The sequence below is a fragment of the Camellia sinensis genome, chromosome 11, assembly GCF_055761805.1.
Source record: "Camellia sinensis isolate YWXY chromosome 11, ASM5576180v1, whole genome shotgun sequence".
Taxonomy (NCBI): domain Eukaryota; kingdom Viridiplantae; phylum Streptophyta; class Magnoliopsida; order Ericales; family Theaceae; genus Camellia; species Camellia sinensis.
This window is the reverse complement of record NC_138971.1, coordinates 48,296,808-48,319,107: the sequence shown is the minus strand read 5'-3', so window position 1 is coordinate 48,319,107 and position 22,300 is coordinate 48,296,808. Positions and strand designations below refer to the sequence as shown.

The window sequence follows — 22,300 nt, the reverse complement described above, 5'->3', positions numbered from 1 at the left end:
TTTTTGGAAAACCAAAAACAAGCAAAGTGATTAAATTTTTTTTCTTAATTCTGAAATGATTTTATAAAAGTATTTCCGACGGTTTATCAAAATTTTCATCAAATTTAAGTAAAAAATTCATTTGATATCAAGTGCACCAACGGAGATTTTTAAAAATTCATCAGCACACCAGTCGACCGAGCGGATGACCAGGCGAATGTTCGGCTGGTCGAACAATCAGTATAAATTTTTTACAATTTTTTTTCTTGAGGTGGTCATCCGGGGTAGAACGGACGGACAACTAGGCAGATGTTCGGCTGGTCGACCGGCCAGTATAAATTTTTTAAAATTTTTTATCTTGAGGTAGCCATCCAAGGGATATCTGAAATAAAAATATAATGATAATGAATAGTAATTTGATGAAAAGTATATTAATTCTCAATTTGATTAAAAAAAAATTAAAATCTTAAATTTGATATATATTGGGTGAATCTGCTGATAAAATAAAATAAAAAAGTATATTAAAAAAGCAGGTAACATCAGCAGGGAATCACTCTTTTCCATATTTTGCGCCAAGGTTTTCTGAGAGAGAGAGAGAGAGAGAGGAGTGATTTTGATGGTCAATCCTAGTCCACTTTCTCTCACTTCTGTGGATGACTCTCTCTCCCTCTTCTCTCATATAGTTTATGTGTATTTATACAGAATGACCCATGAATGAATGAGTAGTGTGGTCATTCTGCAGTATATTTCTTTTCATCATGTGAATTTATTCAGGTTCTGCTTATGTGATAATCGAAGCAATTCAAGCCTCTGCATCATTGTGAGACTCTCTCTCTCCACCTTTATTAACTTTGATCATAAGAATTATGCTTGATTCTCACTATGGAACGCTTTTTTAGTTGCTGATTTTATTCTTTAAGCTTTTACTAATAGTTTGATTGTTTGGAGCCGTTTGGTTTCTCAGAAAATTCATGAGAAAGAAACTTAATTGAACAAAATTTCCACTGATAGAAAGCTTGTAAGCCACTATAAATACTGTGTAGATGCATTGCTTTGGATTGACATCAATTGAACCTCTTGTTGTGTACTTATTAACTTCTCAACCCAATCTGAAAATCCCTTTATAAATTGCCTACTGTACTGATATGATGAAAAGTTAAATCTATGCAATTTAGATGTGTTTAATTTTGTCCTCTTAATTCTGTTTTTAACTCTCATTTTCTAAGAGCCTGGAGTTAACGATCGGACAAATCTCTACTAACCCTTGGGTTGATTCGAACTCGAGGCTCGTGTCTTATCCTCGATTCTTTATCGCTTGGCTAACCCCTGGATTTGATCCATATGCATTTCTACAATAGGAATATTGCAATCTTTTGATTATCTTTTTGTTTTTGTTTTTGTTTTTTTTATCTTTGTTGATGAAATTATGTGTATTTCTAAATTGACCTATTTGCAGTTAGATTTTGGTGAACTAAAGTGAGTAGAAAAATCAAACTGCAATCACCACATCGCCCTTAATTACTTATTGATCAGCCAAATAGATAATTTGGTTGCATATATTTTAACCCGTTTTGCTACGTTTTTATATAGTATATGAGGTTTATCTTCTCTATCTATTGTACAATAATTAATGCCTTTACTGACCACAGCCTTCCAAGGTTTAATCCCTTTCTTGTTTTTGGGAATGCCTTTTGGCATTTTATTCTAAAATTGCTCTCTCTCTCTCACACACACACACTCTTATTTTCAATTTGATGTACAAAATGCCTTTTCAACAACATAATTCTTGCAATTTGTGACATTCCTTGCCATTACATTACCATTTTTTTTTTGTATTAATGTTGAGATTTTCATTATATGCATCTCATGTTACTCATCTATTTGCTAAGTTGGGTTTTTTTTTTTTCTCATTTTTTTTTGGGGTGGTTTTTTTTGTCTATTTAGGTGTTTTGGCTTTTTTAGTTAATGCATATTAAAAAAGTTGCTTTTCTGTGAGTGAAAAAATTGATGTCACATTTGATTTTTTTAGTTATTAATGACAAACAGCTTGGTGACTTTTTGACTTTTTGTTTTTTTAGCCAAATTGTAGCATTTTACTTGTGTCCCCATGCTGGAAATTTGTGTTAATGTATATAATAAGATAGTGGCATGTATATAATATGATAGTGGTGTTGGTGTAAGATAGTGACATGTATAGAATATGATAGTGGTGTTGGTGGTAGATAGTGACATGTATATAATATGATAGTGGTAGATAGTGGTAATATATAATATGCAAGTGGCATATAATGGGTTATAATGATGTTTGTAATATCTCCTATATAAGGAGTGTCATTTGGTCTTGTAAGATAAGAAGTTTTGAATATAACAGAAATATATTCATTCTTCCTCATATTTTCGGAGTTCTTCTTCCTCATATTTTCTAAGTTGGTATCAGAGCAACAAAAAACACAGCAGCCCTAAAACCGTCATAGCCATGTCGGAAGTCACATCCGAAACCACTTCAACCTCTGCCGCTGCCATTCCGGTGAAAACGTCCAACTCTCACTCTGTCCAAATCACTACCATCCGCCTAAATGGTGATAATTTTCTCCGCTGGTCACAATCTGTCCGGATGTATATCCGTGGGCAAGGAAAGATCGGTTACATCACTGGTGACAAGAAGGCTCCTGCTGTTAATGATCCGCTGTTCGACAGTTGGGACGCTGAAAACTCCATGGTTATGACATGGTTGGTCAATTCCATGGAGGAAGATATAAGCTCTAATTACATGTGCTATACTACTGCACAAGAATTGTGGGATAATGTTAGTCAGATGTATTCTGACCTAGGAAATCAATCTCAAGTTTTCGAATTAACTTTGAAGTTGGGAGAGATTCGTCAAGGAGATGATTCCGTCACCAAATATTTCAATTCGTTGAAAAGGTTGTGGCAAGATCTTGACATCTTCAACACATACGAATGGAAATCGGTTGACGACTGCAACCACCACAAGAAAACTGTGGAAGATAGCCGTATTTACAAGTTTCTTGCCGGCCTCAACATTGAGTTCGATGAAGTGCGAGGAAGAATTATTGGCAGACCTCCTCTCCCATCCATTGGCGAAGTATTTGCCGAAGTCAGAAGGGAAGAGAGCCGAAGGAGCGTCATGCTTAAGAAAAAATGTACTGGTGAATCAATTGAAATTTCTGCTTTAATTAGCGATGCTGCGGCCAACAAGGCTGCAAATTACCAGCGCAGGTTTGATGATAAGCCACGGGTCTGGTGTGATTTTTGCAACAAGCCTCGCCATACACGCGAAACGTGTTGGAAGATCTATGGCAAACCTGTCAACTGGAAAAGCAGCAAACAAGGAGAGAAGAATTGTGGCTTTCCTACCGCTAATGAAGCCGATTCAGGTCCCTTCAACAAAGAGCAGATTGATCAACTCTTAAAGTTGATAAAATCCAACTCCTCATCCGGTACTCCTAGTGTTTTGTTGGCACAAACAGGTAGAAATCCTAAAGCCTTCTCTTGCCTAAACTTCTCTCCGTGGATCATAGATTCCGGTGCCTCTGATCACATGACTAGTTTTTCCCATTTATTTAGTACCTATTTCCCTTGTTCTGGTCATGACAAAATCAGAATAGCCGATGGTAGTTTTTCACCTATTGCAGGAAAAGGATTTATTAAACTAACTGAGAAAATTAATCTCAATGCTGTTCTTCACGTCCCCAACTTAGCCTGTAACCTTTTGTCTGTCAGTAAACTATCTAAGGATTCTAATTGTCGTGTTACATTTTTTGAATCCCATTGTGAATTTCAGGACCAGAACTCGGGGATGATGATTGGGCGTGCTAGGATGCTTGAAGGTCTTTACTACTTTGATGAAGTACCTGTTAGTAATAAAAAAGCTCAGAGCTTTAATAGTACTAGTTCAATCTCTGTTCGAGAAAAAATAATGCTATGGCACTATAGGCTAGGACATCCTAGTTTTCTTTATCTGAAACATTTATTTCCAGAATTATTTAAAGGGATTGATTGTTCTTCTTTTCATTGTGAAAGTTGCATTTTTGCAAAATTTTATCGCTCTACTTATTTGCCAAAACCTTACCAGGCTTCCAAACCTTTTTATTTGATTCATAGCGATGTTTGGGGCCCTTCTAAAATCACTACTCTTTCTGGTAAAAGATGGTTTGTTACATTTATTGATGACCATACCCGCTTATGTTGGATTTATTTGATGAATAAAAAATCTGACGTGAAAAATTTATTCACAAATTTTTACAATATGATTGAAAACCAATTTCAAACCAAAATTGGTATTTTACATTCTGATAATGGAACAGAATATTTCAATGAGCAGTTGGGTGAGTTTTTGGAAAAAAAGGAGATTTTTCATCAATCTACATGTCGGGATACCCCTCAACAAAATGGCATTGCAGAACGAAAAAATAAACATCTACTTGAAGTAGCACGTGCTATAATGTTTTACATGCATGTTCCTAAATATTTATGGGGTGAAGCAATTTTAACAGCCTCTTATTTGATAAACAGGATGCCTACAAAGGTGTTAACATACAAAACACCTTTTGATTGTCTCAAAACTTTTTTTCCTGACACGAGGTTGTTTTCTGATTTTCCCGCCAAAGTTTTTGGATGTACTGCCTATGTTCATGTTCCCAGTCAATTTCGTTCAAAACTTGACCCCCGTGCTATAAAATGTGTTTTTTTGGGTTATTCCTCAAACAAAAAGGGGTATAAGTGTTTCGATCCTCAAACCAAGAAATTTCATGTGAGTATGGATGTGTCATTTGTGGAAACAAAATCCTATTTCCCCAACACTTCTCTTCAGGGAGAGACAAGTGGAGTAGAAGACCGTTTTTGGGATATTTCTATCCCGCTCCCCAATGTCATTTATCCTACACAAAAACCACATCTGTCTGATAATGATCACTTAGGAGAACCAAGTTCTATGGTGCCTAGTCAAGAAGATTCTTGTTTAGGGGGAAAAGTACTACAAAATGATCTAAATCCTGAGCTTCAGGTTTATACTAGGAAGCGATTTCATCTGAGAAATAATGACCCGAATGTCCATCCTAATGACCCGAATGTCCACCCGAGTTCTGGCATCGAAATTTTAGGTAATCCTCTTTCTTCTATTTCCGACCTTGATGTTCCTATAGCAATTAGGAAAGGTGTCCGAAATTGCATTAAACATCCTATTGCAAATTACCTCTCCTATCAAAGACTGTCTAAAAACCATAGAGCTTTCACATCTAGGATTTCACACTTGTTTGTTCCAAGGAATATACAGGAAGCATTGGATGATCCGAATTGGAAATTAGCAGTCATGGAGGAGATGAATGTTTTAAGGAGAAGTGGTACTTGGGAGATAGTTGATCTACCCAAAGACAAGAAAACAGTTGGGTGTAAATGGGTGTTTACGATAAAATGTAACGCAGATGGAAGCGTTGAGAGATACAAGGCGAGACTGGTGGCTAAAGGCTTCACTAAAACTTATGGGATCGACTATCAGGAGACGTTTGCTCCTGTTGCTAAAATAAATTCCATCAGAGTACTGTTATCTCTTGCAGTAAATTCAGATTGGCCTCTACATCAACTTGACATTAAAAATGCATTTCTCAATGGTGATCTTGAAGAGGAGGTGTTCATGAGCCTACTGCCGGGATTTGAGCAGAGACTTGGAAGCGACAGAGTATGCAGATTGAACAAGTCATTATACGGACTCAAACAATCACCAAGAGCGTGGTTTGAACGCTTTGGGAAGGCAGTTATCAGTTGTGGCTTCTCACAGAGTCAAGCAGATCACACAATATTTTATAAACATTCAAAAAACAGTAAAATTGCAATTTTGATTGTTTATGTTGATGACATCATTTTAACTGGTAATGATAAAGCAGAGTTAGCAGCCCTCAAAGAGAAACTCGCAAAAGAATTTCACATTAAGGATCTGGGAGCCCTCAAGTATTTCCTCGGAATGGAATTTGCAAGATCCAAGGAAGGTATATTCGTTAATCAGAGAAAATATGTTCTTGATCTCCTTGGAGAAACAGGTATGCTTGGTTGTAAGATAGTGGAGACTCCGATCGAGCCTAACTTGAAATTACAAGCTGCTAAGGCTGAAGAAGTCAAAGAGAGGGAACAATATCAGCGACTTGTAGGGAAATTGATTTACTTGTCTCATACGCGGCCTGATATTGCCTTTGCAGTCAGCATGGTAAGTCAGTTCATGCACTCACCAGGGGCAGAGCACTTTGAGGCCGTTTATAAGATCTTAAGATATTTGAAAGGAACTCCAGGGAGAGGCTTACTGTTCAAGAAACATGGACATCTTCAAGTTGAAGTATACACAGATGCAGACTGGGCAGGAAGTGTTACAGACAGGAGATCAACATCCGGATACTGCTCCTTTGTAGGTGGGAACCTAGTTACATGGTGGAGTAAAAAACAGAATGTGGTAGCTAGAAGTAGTGCAGAAGCAGAGTTCAGAGTTGTTGCCCATGGAATCTGTGAAGTAATGTGGATTAAAAGAATTCTTGAAGAATTAAAGTTTTCTCACCCGACACCTATGAAGGTCTATTGTGACAACAAAGCAGCTATATCTATAGCTCATAATCCAGTTCTACATGATCGCACAAAACATATAGAAGTGGATAAACATTTCATCAAGGAGAAAATCAATGCTGGCATAATCTGTATGACCTACCTTCCAACAGGTGAACAATTAGCTGATGTGCTAACGAAGGGACTACACAAGAAGCAATTTGATAAGCTGACTAGCAAGCTGGCTATGGAAGATATCTTCAAACCAGCTTGAGGGGGAGTGCTGGAAATTTGTGTTAATGTATATAATAAGATAGTGGCATGTATATAATATGATAGTGGTGTTGGTGTAAGATAGCGACATGTATAGAATATGATAGTGGTGTTGGTGGTAGATAGTGGCATGCATATAATATGATAGTGGTAGATAGTGGTAATATATAATATGTAAGTGGCATATAATGGGTTATAATGATGTTTGTAATATCTCCTATATAAGGAGTGTCATTTGGTCTTGTAAGATAAGAAGTTTTGAATATAACAGAAATATATTCCTTCTTCCTCATATTTTCGGAGTTCTTCTTCCTCATATTTTCTAAGTCCCCAAATGACCCCTTAGTTTCACAAAACAATAGAATGCTTTCATCTTTCATTACATATATTATGATCTCCTACTTGTTATAAAACTGATAGGTTTTGTATTGACACTGAATCCTTAGTCTTTACCATTATAAAAGCATTAAGATAATGTCCCTTGTGTATTGAATCCATTTGGTGTTTGGAAAAGTTCACTAGACAATTCTTCACATAGATGATATTAGAAAATAACGCTTATTGAATGTATTCCATGTATTGCACATATAGCCCTAACATGTTAATGTATGAAGAATGACCTTTTGAAGAATTTAATTTTTTTTTTAATTTCAACTGGTATTTACTATTTAACTTGATTTTGTTTTTTCTTAAAACTTAATAATAGTGAGAACGGTTACATTTTATAACTTTTCTATATGGTTTCTTTTTAAACTCAAATTGATAGACATTAAGTTCACTGGTTTTTAGTTCAAAAAAAAGTTCAGTGGTTTTGACCTTTATCATAACTAATAATTGCACTGATTTTAAAGGATTGGAGAAGTCAAAATGATTCATTTGAAGGACCAAATTATGTGGCACTGGTAGATAGGGAAAAACAACAAATTGCATCTCTGTATTTATGAGTGATAATAAGTATTACCCTTAAGTTATGGCACAAATGAAGTGGGTTGTTAGTTGTGCAAAAGACGCAAGATAGTTTCCCACCATCATTTTGCTTGTGGGAAGGGGTGGGTTAATGGTAAGGGTGGCTGTCTGTAGTGGCTCATCACGTTTGGATGAATGAAGGGAAAAAAAAGAGAAAATTAAAAAATCCTTTTGTTATAAACACGATTAACAAAACTCTTGCTTATTTTATGACATGTATAGAAAATAAAGAGACATGAATGGAAAAATAATTGGATATACACAATCAAATATTCAGTAGCTGCCTAAAAGATGCTTATAGCAATATTATGCGGACATGAGACACAGATACAACATGAGATGAACATCCCGACGTAGCAGTTTTAAAAAACCAGGACAATGACACAGCCAGAACATGTTAAAATTATTCGTTTTTACATAACAATCAAATTCTTCGTATATGAAATATTGAAAAATAATTAATTTTCTCTGTTTATATATTGGAAAAATGTTGAATAAAAAGGCTTACCATCTTAATTTTTGAAGTCTTGAGTATTCATACACAAATTGGAATTTGTAAGGCTTTGAGTTTCAATAGTAGAAAATCTAATGGAGGGATTAATACATATAAACCCGTACTTTTTGTTTTATACATGTCAAATCATAATTGACATAGAAATATATAAATGGAACCTGGGTTGATGACATTGGGAAATTATTAGTACATGCAATGATGCAACAGAAGAAAAAATGTCACACAGCAACTGTCACATTAATCTATTGCACAAATGCTTAAAGTTTGGTGTCAAATTGTCAATGATTGGGAATATACTGAAAGTTCCAATAACCTATTTGGACGTCTAAAAATCTAGCTTGGTTCTCATAATCAAGAGCTTTCTATTGTCAAATATATATTTGAGAAATGCTAGAGACCCACACTAAATTCACCCATAGTGATGTGGCAAGGAAGTTGGGCCCTATATCATTGGATGTGTAACAAATCAAAAGTTGACAACTATCATACTCCATCATTGTGGGTCGAATTGTGAAAGCTTTTTGGAGGTCTCAAACAATTTCTTACGTACTTTCAGCCTGCGATTTTGGAAGTCTTTAAAATTTCTTATGACTATCATTTTCAAATCATGTAAGTTGTTACAATCAACAGAATTTTATAATTGCTAGCCTGCTGCAATCATATGTAGATGGTCATTCCAGAAACTTTGTACTGAATCCTTAATTTATTACAATCTGCTGGTTGAGGTTTCTGAGTCTAACTGTGCCTTCCCTTCTCTTCCCCCAGCACAAAGATAGTAGCAAGGTGCCCTATGTTGCTGTATCCCTCTATCAATTTATGATATAAAAGAAGAATCTTGTGACTACTAGATATGAAAAATCAAGGGCATTTTTGTGTTGTTTTTCTGTGCTGACTGCTGAAGATACATCTTAGTATTTTATGTCTCAAGAGCATCAAGTTATTGTTTCTTGGTAAAATTTGCTTTAGGATGTGTCCTTTTAATTTTTGATGGTATCGTATGACTGGGAAAAAGGGGAATAAAGGAGGACATGAAGAAAAGGATAGTGGGGAAATCAAGTTTCTCTTGTCTATAGTTTTGGGTCATCTTAGTCTATATGCTACAAAGGTTCTTATGGAATCTGCATTCTTAATGTTACAATGTATTGGCCTATTCTTTCATTTTATAACCTTTTATCACTCTAATACATTAGTGGTTAGTCTCATAATCTTCCAATTATTTGTTTTTTTCCTTTCCAATTTAATTCTCTCGTTGGTTCTCATGTTGTATGTACTATATAGTGGAAACTTTTTTCCTTTCATTTCAATTTTTTTCCCCCTTTTTTGCAATTGCTGATTATAAGTACTGTAATAATGAGACTGCAGTTAAAGTCATTTGGACTGGATGGGTAAGACAATTCATTTGTCTGGGTTTCCATACCTTGTTTCTGCGGAAAGAGTCAAGGAATTCTTAGAACAACACACAGGCAGAGGAACTGTAGTAGCTTTAGAGGTCAAGGAGCCGAAAAGAAAAGGGTCAAGAGCATTTGCCACAGTTCAATTTGCAACTGCCAGCAGTGCTGATTACATTATCTCCTTGGCTAGTCGAAGGTTATATTATGGATCATCTTATTTGAAAGCTTACCCTAAGGACTTCGATCTCGTTCAAACGAAGGCATATGTGCATGACATGGAAAGTGTGACTTTGTATTTTGGATGTCAGATCTCAAAGGAGAAGTTTTCAGTGCTCTGGAAGAGGGAAAATGTCTCTGTGAAATTTGGTTTTGGCCTAAGAAAACTGTATTTCTTTCTGTCCCACTTTTTTGTTGAGTACAAGCTTGATCTATTTTATGAGAACGTCTGGCAGATTGAGCTTCGTCGTCCCCGTGATAAAACTTCAAAGTTTCTGCTCATTCAGGTATGTTCCACTAAAATGTTTTCCGTTAGCATTCATCTATGTAGCACGGACACGGACACGAGACACGACACGGACACGCGAAAATGCAATTTTTCAAAAAATAGGGGACATGACACGCTGGGGACACGTTTAATATATATAATTTTATTTATTTATTATATATCTAAAATAAAAATAAAATCATTAATTCTTATATAATCAAAATAATAATAAAATTAATAAATATATTTTTTTTTAAAAATTAATAAAAAATGAGTTTTTTTAAATAAAAATAATTTATTTTATGAATTTTAAGTTTAACATAAAAATAAGGATAAAGAAAAAAGAAAAAAGAAAAAAAAAGAGGGGGAGAGAGAAACGTTGAATCAAGAAAAGAGAGAAGAAAAAAAATATAAAAAAGAAACGATAGAGGAGAGAGAGAGTGAAGTCAAAAAGCCAAGGGAGAGAGAGTCAGAAAAGGGAGAGACGAAAGGGAGGAGGAAAGGAAGAAAGTGAAGAGGAGAAGAAGAACAGAGATGATGGAGACAGAGAAGACGAAAACGAAGAGAAGAAGAGACGAAGAAGAAGAATACCTCAGCTTCAGCTTCTTGGATTGATCTGAACAGGTTAGGCTTCCCCTCTCCCTCGATCTCTTTCTCTCTTTCTCTGTCTTCTCTCCTTCGATCTCTCTCTTTCTCTGTCTCCCTCGATCCCTTTCTATCTTTCTCTGTCTCCCTCGATCCCTTTCTCTCTTTCTCTGTCGATCAAGGAAAACAGTTAGGGCTTCTTCGATCCACCTCACGAGTGTCCGAAAAGTGTCCCGCCGTGTCCATGGCATGTCCGACTGGAAGATTTCAAAAAAAAAAAAAGGAGACACGTTAGAGAGAGTGTCGGACACGTGTCTACCGCGTGTCCGACGCGTATCTGTGTCCGTGTCCGACACGTGTCTGACACTCGTACGCAGAGCCTGGGAATGTGTCGGTGCTTCATAGGCATTCATTATTTGCTTTTCTTTTTCTCTTGCTGCTGAATAAACTGAATTTCTTGTGACAGCCTTTTTATGGATTACATAGTGTGAATAACTTATGCAGCTGGGTTGTGTGCAGGGACGGATCTAGGATTTTTTTTTGGGGCGGGAGGGGGAGGGAGGGGGCGGCGGCAAAAACACGTGTAACTTTTCATCGAAAAAAATTATTATAAAATTTTAAATTTTGATTTATACCAGCACAAAAAAATAAATAATATTACTCTTAATCAGACATCCTTTGTTAACATAATTGAGAACAAAAATATAATTAGACATATTTATTGTCTGCATTAACTCAACAAAATATTAACTATTACTATGTCTCTGTCTCGTAAAGTTAACTATTTGAAAATGTTGTAATCGCCACTTTTTATAATATATATATAAAAACATCTATGATAAACTCGATATCAAAACCTTAATTAATATCTTTCTCAATAAATATGATTAAGTAATTTACTACAAAATCATCTTCCATCTTATTATGCAATTTACTTTTGAAAAAAAGTTTATAATTGAAAATGTATGTTTTTATGAGTATAATGATAATCCATTTCAATAAGCGGTATTAAATTTTATTATCTTATTTTAAGAATGTCATGTTGAAGTAGACGATTTGTTTATTTCCAGACAATATTCTTATTTCTAGAGAATGAACAAACAAGAATGAATATAAAATAAGATGCATAAGCAAATTAAAGTGTGATTTATAAAAGAAAAAAACATAAATGACATAAGAATAGAAAACAAGAATAGTAACAAATAAAATAATACAAGTAACTTTAAACAATATAGAAATGTAACAAATAATACAGATAACAAATAGAATAGATCAATATTTGGTAAAACTCAATTTAGAAACTATTTTTAAAATTTTGTAATGTAAATAATTTGAAGAGTGCGAACTACTAAAATTTTGGGGGTGCGAAGTACTCCATTTTGAAATTATCTTACTAATTACTAGCACAATATACATAGTTTTTAAAAAAATTTGGGGGTGCAACCGCCCTGCCCGCACCCCCCTAAATCCATCATTGGTTGTGTGGCGATTTGGCTTCTAAATATGTAGAATTATTTTTAATTTGCCTATCGACAAGAAAATTAAGATATACATAATAACTAATCCAAAAAAAAAAAAAAAAAAAAAAAGCTTCACAAATTAATATGTCTCTACCATTTTGGAAAGACTAAAGCTTTAAATTTTACAATCTTTTTGAAGTGATTGGCCTTAGATTGCTACATTCTTGATAACATATGTTCGTTAATTCATGGTTTCAAGGGTGTCATAATAGGCATAGCTGATGGGACAACAATATTTTACAGGTGCTTTATAGTCTTGACAGGCCAATTGATAGTAATCCACCATCCTGGACACTGGGGAAGCATACAATACAAAATATGATAAAACATTGGAGGTTCTTAGGGATGTTTAGACTGTCTTGAAAGGGAGGACTTTTAAGAATATTAGTGCAAGGTCAACCTTTTGGCTTTCTTGACTTGCCCCTTAGGATGAGACCCAATAGGCCTTGTATGGGTGTTTTGGCATATCTTAGGATCTTTATTAGAAACTGTTATATGTCTAAATCAAACAAGGCTTGTGGAAATTGTCACTTGCAAGACGTTTGGACTTGGTAGCCACGGACCTCAAGTGCCTAAACTTTCAGAACTCGCATGTCACTGAGGACTATGATTTGAGCAATGGCATTGTGATAAAAATCATCCAAAGATTGGAGAAATTTTCTCCATATCTGGTAGGATTAAGTTTTCAATGTCACTCTTATCTAAAGAGGGTTGCAGCCTTGTCTTAGTGATCCATTTTTACTTTGTCAAGAAAACACCTTCAAGGCCTATAGCTATCAATGATAGGGCTTCATGACCTGTGTGCTAGTAGCTGTAATGCTATGCTTGCATAGAGGACTTTGACTTCTTTTTACCTAGGTGGCTGTAAAATTTAAGCATGAATCTCCTTAATTCAGATACATCTTGATTGTTGCACTAAGCCATCTGTAAGAGAAAAACGCCTAACTGTGATAACGGTCCCTATCAACTAAGTATTGTTTCCACTCTCACTCAGTTTATGATTTTGTTCAATGGGAATGTCAAAAGGTTTATACCCCAACATTCATATCTCCTTAAGAAGATCAAGCACATACTTGTGTTGAGAGATGAAAATATGATGTCTTGATCTAGCAACTTCAATACCCAAGAAGTAACCTTTCCATGTGAGGAGTGTTTGACAAACAAAGTGTGATCAACTTGACCTTGGTGATACTCAAATTGAGTATAGCCTTGGTAAATTTCTCAAACTAGGCTCTTGGTGATTTTTTTAAACCATACAAAGACTTATTTAGCCTACAATCATCACTATCATTGGGAAGTGGAAACCCTAGGAGAATATCAATTTAAACCTCCTCTTCCAAGTCACCATGGAGAAAGCATTTTTTACATCAAGCTACTAAAGTGGTCAATCCAAGTTAGCTACCGCGGAATAATGAGTGAAATGAAATTTATCTTTCCTACAAGAGCAAAAGTTTCTTGCTAATTCATTCCATAGGTCTAGTAAATTTGGAGAGGCCAATCCACTCATATACTTATCTTGCAAATTTGGAGAGTCCTTCCCTTGTCCACAACCACACCCATTTCTAACAGTTTTTAATCCAATGTGAAATTAACTCCTTGTATTTTCAACATGGAGTAAAGAAGAATACACTAGCTTCTTTGCATTGAAAATTTGGGCTGGTTTGATGCTTGCCATTCCTATTAGTGGACAATCACTTCAACTTGTTTTCTTACTTGTATATTACAACTAAAGCTTATTTTTTGTGCAATTTAAATGGTAGTTGGTTGGTGCTCCTCGGATCTATAAGAAAGTTGAAGAATCTATTTACAGCTATTTTAAGGAAACTTCTGATGACCAATGGGTCAGGGAAACTGATTTCACTCCATCGAATTGCATTGGCCAATCTTCTTCTTTATGTTTGGAGCTTCCATGTGGTGTTGACCTTTTAAACTTCAGCGAATATTTTGCTTTTTATAAAGAAAATGAAGGCCCATTCATTTTGGAGAGAGGTTTAACTTTTTCTTGCAATTTGGATCTAGTACCCATTGTGGGTCCTCCTCATGGACTTGAAATGCCATATAAAATATTATTTAAGATCTGTATCTTGGTTCAGCAAGGGTGTCTTCCAGGACAAGCACTTGATATTAACTTCTTTCGGTTGGTTGATCCCAGGAGAATAAACATCGCGTTTGTAGAACATGCCCTAGAGAAACTTTATCATTTAAAGGAATGCTGTTACGAGCCTGTAAGGTGGCTTGATGAGCAATATAGAAAATACCTCACCTTAAAGAGACTTCCTAGAACACCTGCTATTACTCTGGATGGTGGATTGGTGTATGTACACAGGGTTCAAATAACCCCATGCAAAGTGTATTTCTCTGGTCCAGAGGTTAATATGTCCAATCGTGTATTACGCCATTATTCTGAAGATATTGATAATTTTCTCCGGGTTTCTTTTGTTGATGAGGAATGGGGTAAGTTGTTTTCAACAGATTTATCCCCGCGGGCATTTTCTTCAAATGAGGATAGAAGAACTAGCATTTATAGAAGGATACTGTCGACTCTTAGGGATGGCATTGTTATTGGCAATAAGAAGTTTGATTTTCTTGCTTTTTCTTCAAGTCAATTGCGGGATAATTCTGCATGGATGTTTGCTTCAAGATCTGGGCTTACTGCTGCTGATATAAGAAATTGGATGGGTGATTTTCGTCAGATAAGAAATGTGGCAAAATATGCTGCCAGACTCGGTCAATCTTTTGGTTCCTCCACAGAAACTTTGAGCGTCAGTAGGCATGAAATGGAAATAATTCCTGATGTAGAGGTTGTAACACGTGGAATCAAATATGTTTTCTCTGATGGAATTGGGAAAATATCTTCTGACTTTGGTCGGAGAGTGGCCAAGAAATGTGGCCTTAAAAGTTCAACTACATCTGCCTTTCAGATTCGATATGGTGGGTACAAAGGAGTTGTGGCTGTTGATCCCAATTCATCAATGAAATTGTCTTTAAGAATGAGCATGTCTAAATATGAATCAGACAATACAAAATTAGATGTTTTGGCATGGAGCAAATATCAGCCTTGTTTCTTGAATCGCCAATTGATCACTCTTTTGTCTACCCTTGGGGTTCGGGATCATATCTTTGAAAAGAAGCAAAGAGAAGCAATAGAAGAACTGAACACCATCTTAACAGATCCGTTAATGGCTCAGGAAGCTTTGGAATTGATGTCTCCAGGAGAGAACACCAACATTCTCAAGGAAATGCTTTTGTGTGGCTATAAGCCTGATGCTGAACCATTCCTTTCAATGATGTTGCGAGCATTTAGGGCTGCAAAGTTGCTGGAAATAAGGACAAAAACAAGGATATTTGTTCCAAGAGGAAGGTCAATGATGGGATGTCTGGATGAGACCAGAACCCTGGAATATGGGCAGGTATTTGTGCAAATTTCTGGGGTTGGTCATAGGCCATTTTATGATAATTCTCTTCTCATGCTTGGTGGCTGTGGCTCAGACCAGCATAATCGTATTGTTGAGGGGAAGGTAGTTGTTGCTAAAAACCCTTGCTTGCACCCAGGTGATGTTCGTGTCTTAAGCGCCGTTAATGTGCCAGCTTTGCACCATATGGTGGATTGTGTAGTTTTTCCACAGAAAGGAATGAGGTAAACAATGTCATAGTCTCTTGCTTTCGTCATGACTATATCTCATATAATCTAATGTTCCAGAAAAAGAAAAAAAAATGTTTAATGTTTATAACCAGATTTGTAATATTATACCAGATTTAGTTTGGTAGTTCTATTTCTAGTTGTCACTATTGATTTAGTTGTTACTTTGCACTTTTTATTTATAATTTTAAAGTTTAAGAAAAAAAGAAAAAAGTAGAGAATTCTAAGCTCTCCAAATTATCAATCTCGTCTTTGTTTCTACTTTATTTTCTTCTACTTGTTCTTATATATAGATAACTAAACCAATTTAATATGTTCTGCCTTATGCGTACATATAAACATAATAATATTTGTATGTATAATGTGCATGTGTGGATATGTGATATATCCTTGCAAAATGCTTGCACTATAGCATGTCATGGGTGCCTTGTCATTCTTTCAAATGGACTCGCTTTTTCCCTGATGCGTCTTTTTACTTTTTATTACATGATGCCCCGTAGTCACTACCCATTTTTCAATTTTAAAGTATTCATCATAATGAGATTTGTTAATTGCTGATATCATGCATCACTTTATCTTAGTCACCAGTATTATATGCATACAGGATGGGTTTTCAGAATGACTGACTAACTATCTTGACTGGAATTTCTTCTATGTAATTTACAATAACTGACATTGAAAAAATACATTGGCATTGGAAGGGATGAGGAAGACACGTGACTGGTTTCTATGAAACATATCTGGTCTATGCTGAAAGCGTTCTATCAGGTTGGTTGATGCAGACAAACACATGTCAATGTTTGTGTCTATCAATTTGCTGATCATGAGGCTGCCAGTTGATAAGCACAGGTTTGGACTTAAACCTACAACTGCAGCATCATGTGGAACTGCAAGCACATACATCATTCTGTGAATGATACTATTAGATTTTGTTGTTATTTTAGAAATGAGGGTACTTTTGTAATTTGGTCGACTATTTAATATAAATATATGGGTCCAGGGATGAGAAGTGTAGTTCAAAAAAAAAAAAAAAAAACCCCTTTCTGTGTTACTTTTTCTTTCTTTTCTCTTCCTTCCTCTTCTTCTCCCCCTCTTTTATTTTTATTTTTTATTTTTATAACTGATACCTTATCTACCAACATCAAGTAGTGTTTTTAGGGGGACTTGGTGAAGCTCTGGGTGTTTTTGATAGTAGAAGTTATAAATCTAAGAAGCACGGACACTTCTATGTAGGAACACTTTTTCAACGTTCTTGATTGGAATTTTAAATTCTTGTTATCAGATACTTTATAGACACCTCACGGACACTTCTGTGACACTTAACCCTCCAAACAAAACCACGTGATGAACCTCTTATGGAGTAACAATGTTCTCCATTCTCAAAATCTAACTTCTACACTAAATATGTCTTGAAACATTTATAACATGAATACATCATGGGTATTTCAATGTTCTACAATTATTTTTGCATCGTATAGAATGCAATTGTTATGTGAATGATATCTTAACTTTGAAGTTATGAAATATATGTCTTTTTAATTTCAATTAGTGCTTTTTAAAATATTTTTTATACATTTGAATATATTAGCCATAGATTTGAACTATAATAAATTTTAAAAATATAAAATTTTAATGTATCTCATGCATGTCATGTCGTGCATTTTAATCCAAATTTTCATGTCGGCATGTATGTGTATGTATTACTTAGTAGTTATGAACTAATTGTACTTATCTGTGATGTTTCTTCCGAGCTACAGTGGTAAAATTTGCTTTTTTTATTTCTTCTCCAATAACTATATCTGATAGCTGTTAAAATCTTTCTTTGTTCTTAATTGTTACTAATTTTAGCCGACTCTAATGGCAGACCTCATCCAAATGAATGTTCGGGGAGTGATTTGGATGGTGACATTTATTTTGTCTGTTGGGACCCTGATCTGATTCCACCGCGGCAAATCCAACCCATGGATTACACCCCTGCACCAAGTATGTTGTCGGATCATGATGTTACAATTGAGGTATTACTATCCACAAATTTATATGTTAAAGCAGTTTTCTTGATTTGTAAATCTATAAATTATGAGTACCAACAAAAAGAGGGTGTATGCATACTACTCTATGTTGATGCACTTTTTTTCAACCTATCATAGAAATTCTTTTTCACATGGGTTTAATATTCCCAACTTCACATGGGTTTTGTGTTCTATCTCTCTTTTCCTTCAATGCTGTCATATATTATCAAGAAATACGATGTTGATCTCAAAATTTGCTTGGCCATTTTTTTTTCTTCATAATTCCTCACTTCAAAATGATTTGAGATTTGATTTGTTATTTCATGTTGTACATAATTCACCATAGTTAATTTTAACAGTGAAGACGCTTTGTGTTCGGGCCTTCATTTTCTTGCTTTTCTTATTTGTTGAAAAAGATTTATGTGACTGCTGTTATATATTTCAGTTTACTTGTATATGTGCATGTGTGTATGAGCATATATGAATGTGAGTCACACATGCCTGCATAAAATAGCAATTTTCAGGTTTCCTTGAGGTAGATACACAAGTCATAAAATGGTTTACAAATGGAAAGCTTAGAGTCATTTCCTCCATTTGCAATTCTTTTTTAAACCTAGGCAATTGGAAATTTTTTGCATAAGATGTATAATTCAAGTGAAAATAAATCAAAGATTAACGCACTACATTTAGTATGAACTTCCAAGCAGTAATAGGAGGAACTTATCTAGAAGTTTTTACTGGCATGACTTGGCATCATGCAGCATTGGTTTTGACAACACCTGGCTCAATATGTATGCAAGCATCGACATACCTTCTTAAGCCTTAACCTTAAACCATCACAAACTTGCTGAACTAGTAAGATTGACAGGAAGTCTTATGATTGATTGAAATATTACAGTTCATTTGAAATCTATAAAAGGTGTTAAACTTTTTATGTACCAAGAGTGGGAAAGAAGAGTCATTGTTCCTCTTTTGTAATTAAAGAATAGATAACTGGTGGATCTGTCACATTATGTAATTTTTGTTGAAACTACAATGTGCTGAGAATTCTGGTGTGACTGGTTAGGTGAGCTTAAATTTGTGTGCTGTTGAATATTAACCAATACGATTCTACAGGTGCGCCACTGGGTGGAATCATGGAACCTTGCCGAAAGTGCTTGCAATAAATCAAGATTAAAATTATAATAGGATAATGAATATGAGGATGTGATGGAGTCCAATTTTTGTTTTAATTTTGCTGTTTTATTTATCAGGGTAGGAGTTGTGGACAGGGTGGTATGCAGTTATATTTATTGGCTTTAAGATGTACTTGGCTAATCGAGCCCATCAATTTTCCTCACATAGCCTTGTTAGAACTCTCACCTAAGTTTATTTAAGTACTTCATTAGGACCAAAGGTGTACATATTTTTCCTTATTCATGTTGTATGGATAATTAGATAATTTGAGCATGCAAATTGATGATTATGGAGAAAAAAAATTGTTGGCAATTTTGTGTTTCAAAATTAGTAAGCCAAGTTTCTTCGGGATCAAATTGAAGTCTAATATTATATATAACATTGTGCTGAAAAAGACATGTATAATGGAGTTGTGAGTACAATTAAGGTCAATTGCAGGAGAAACTAGTGAATTCTCAATCATTGTAACATCAAGTGTCAGCTATGAATCAGGATGATGTCCCATGGTGTGTGTCGTTCACAGATGAAATTGTTCTAGCAGATGAAATTTTTGAAGGAAATAATACTAAATTGGAAATCTGGAGAGAAGCATTTGAGTCAAAAAGTTTAAATTAGTAGAAATAAAACTAAATATGAAATGTAACTTTAGTAATAACAAAAGTATAATAATGGAAAAGTGAAGATTGAAAATTAGGAAATTACAAATAGTGAACATTTTTGTTATTTAGGCTCGATTATTAGTAAGGATGGTGAGATTGGAGATGATGTGGTCTATAGAATCAAAATAGATTGGCTCAAGTGGAGGATTTTGCTGGACATATTATGTGATCAGCAAATACCCCAATAAAACCGAAAGGAATTTTTTTATAGCTACAAGGCTAGCGATGCTTTAGAGCACAGAATCTTGGGCATTTAAGATTAAGAAACAACACGGTCATAAAATGAGTTTAGCTGAGATGAGATTGCTTAGATGGATGTGTGGTAAGACTAGAAAAGATATAATTATAATTTAATATATTCGCAAAATAGTAGGAGTAGCACTAATTAAAGATAAGTCAAAAGAAAACATTCTAAGACGATTTGATCACCTACAGATGCAGCAGCAAGGATGAGTGATGATTGCCGTAAATGAAATTGTTTGGGGGAGGGAAAGACCTAAACTGACATGGGATACGGTAGTAAAAAAAATATGAATTTTATTTAATTTAATCAAGGATATAACGTTGATAGAGAAGAATGGAGAAAAATGATTCATGTAGCCAACCCACTCGATTGGAATTTGTGACACAGGGCTTAGTGTGGTTATTGTGCTGGAAATATGTTCAAAATAGTATTCTGATTTTAAGTTTGGTACTTATTAAAGATGAATTTTCTCCAACTAAACTTATGCTTTGTTACTATTATTATGATTGTAGTCGAAAGAGGGGTGGAGGTCTTATCAAAGCATGCCTCAACACTCTTTAGGGGTGATGGATCCTAGTAACAGGGACCTCAATGATCACGACAGACATGTCATTCATGTAGGATATTCAGGACCTGTTTCTCTAATGGCTTATTGAGAGATGATGTAGGGTATTAAGGACCCCAATGATCACGGTAGACATTTTATATTTACAGACCCAAGTATCCAGTGTTTCCTAGGTGTTAAAGATGCCAGGTATTAAAGGGCATCATCTATTTCGCTGTTGAAGTTTGTAAAGATCTATTTTGCCGAGAAAGGTTTATTTGGTTTTAAGCTACTGAGACTCACACACATTGAGATATCCAGTGAAGATAATCCACTCCTTTGATAGCCCTGGAAGATAAGGAGACTTATTTGGAAGGCCATACCTGTGGCTTGATGTGACATGATATTAGATGTGACTGTTGCACTGTTGGCCCAATAACATTCCTAAACTAAGCTACTAACAAAATTAAGATGAAGTAAATAATTAAATTTTAAATCAATAATAAACTGGAAGTAGCTGGGAACTGCATGGAATCACGCTTGAATATTTAATGCTTGACTTATATTCCTGTACAATTGTGATGTTTGATACAACTCCAAGTTATCATGTTCAATGCTTACTCAAATGTTCCGTCCCATTCCCAGTAACATGTTTATTTGTTATATTCAACACACCACATTTTTTTCTTGTAGGAAGTCGAGGAATACTTCACGAACTATATAGTGAATGACAGTTTAGGCATCATTGCAAATGCCCACACAGTTTTTGCAGACACGGAACCTTTAAAAGCAATGAGCGACCCTTGTATAAAGCTTGCACAGCTATTCTCGATTGCAGTTGACTTCCCAAAGACTGGTGTGCCAGCTGAGATACCAACTGAATTGCGGGTCAAAATATATCCTGATTTTATGGAAAAGCCTGACAAGACTACCTATGAATCAGAAAGTGTGATTGGGAAGCTTTTCCGAGCAGTGAAAGACATTTCGCCACAGTCGAGCTCTTTCAAATCCTTCACGAGGGACGTGGCAAGGAACTCATATGATCCTGATATGGAAGTGGATGGTTTCGAGGATTACATTGACGATGCTTTTGATTACAAAAGTGAGTACGATTACAAGTTGGGAAACCTAATGGACTATTATGGGATCAAAACAGAAGCCGAAATACTCAGTGGTAGTATTATGAAAATGTCGAAATCTTTTGACCGGAGAAGAGATGCAGAGGATGTTGGCTTGGCTGTGAGGTCATTGAGAAAGGAAGCTAGAACCTGGTTCAACACGAGCAGAGCTACATCTGATGCTGAATCTGACGATGTATATGCAAAAGCATCTGCTTGGTACCATGTTACCTATCATCCTAGTTATTGGGGTCAATATAATGGTGGAATGAACCGAGACCATTTCCTTAGTTTTCCATGGTGTGTTTATGATAAGCTGATCCACATCAAGAAGGAGAAATCTAGAATGGCTCTCCAGCTGTCCTCGCTTCAGAGGCGGCTCCAATATGGATTGAGCTTGGGATAGAAATTCAGTATCACACCAGTTCCGTGTTGTGTAAAATTTGAAGCATTTTCATTTTCATGTGTATTTATCTATTTTATCTTTTGATTTGTGTTATGGGTGTGTAGTTTATTCGATATAAATGAACTGTGCTGATGACTGGGAAATTGTTATCGGAACAATTTGTGATTTGTTTTTTCTTCCTTTTGTTGGAGTACTGCATCTTAAGTTCTTGTTCATTTGGGGCGTTTATCAATCAGTCTTATTAAT

The 22,300-nt window shown here is 35.3% G+C and overlaps 1 protein-coding gene across 1 annotated transcript; it reads left to right on the top strand.

The window, feature by feature from the left end:
* The first annotated feature begins 525 nt into the window (after positions 1 to 525).
* On the top strand, positions 526 to 22,233 carry LOC145801934 (putative RNA-dependent RNA polymerase 1). The gene is made up of 5 exons (XM_082893857.1): positions 526 to 799; positions 9,641 to 10,172; positions 14,019 to 15,895; positions 17,763 to 17,913; positions 21,224 to 22,233. The coding sequence occupies exons 2-5, from the start codon at positions 9,660 to 9,662 to the stop codon at positions 22,052 to 22,054; spliced, it is 3,372 nt and encodes a 1,123-aa protein (XP_082749983.1). The 5' UTR covers positions 526 to 799; positions 9,641 to 9,659; the 3' UTR covers positions 22,055 to 22,233.
* The last annotated feature ends 67 nt before the right edge of the window (positions 22,234 to 22,300 follow it).

Excerpts from the sequence above, each read along its gene's own strand:
- LOC145801934 (XM_082893857.1), top strand. The coding sequence starts at position 9,660 with ATGGGTAAGACAATTCATTTGTCTGGGTTTCCATACCTTGTTTCTGCG. Across the intron at positions 10,173-14,018 it reads CAAAGTTTCTGCTCATTCAG|TTGGTTGGTGCTCCTCGGAT; the intron begins GTATGTTCCACT and ends TTTAAATGGTAG. Across the intron at positions 17,914-21,223 it reads ATCATGATGTTACAATTGAG|GAAGTCGAGGAATACTTCAC; the intron begins GTATTACTATCC and ends TTTTTCTTGTAG.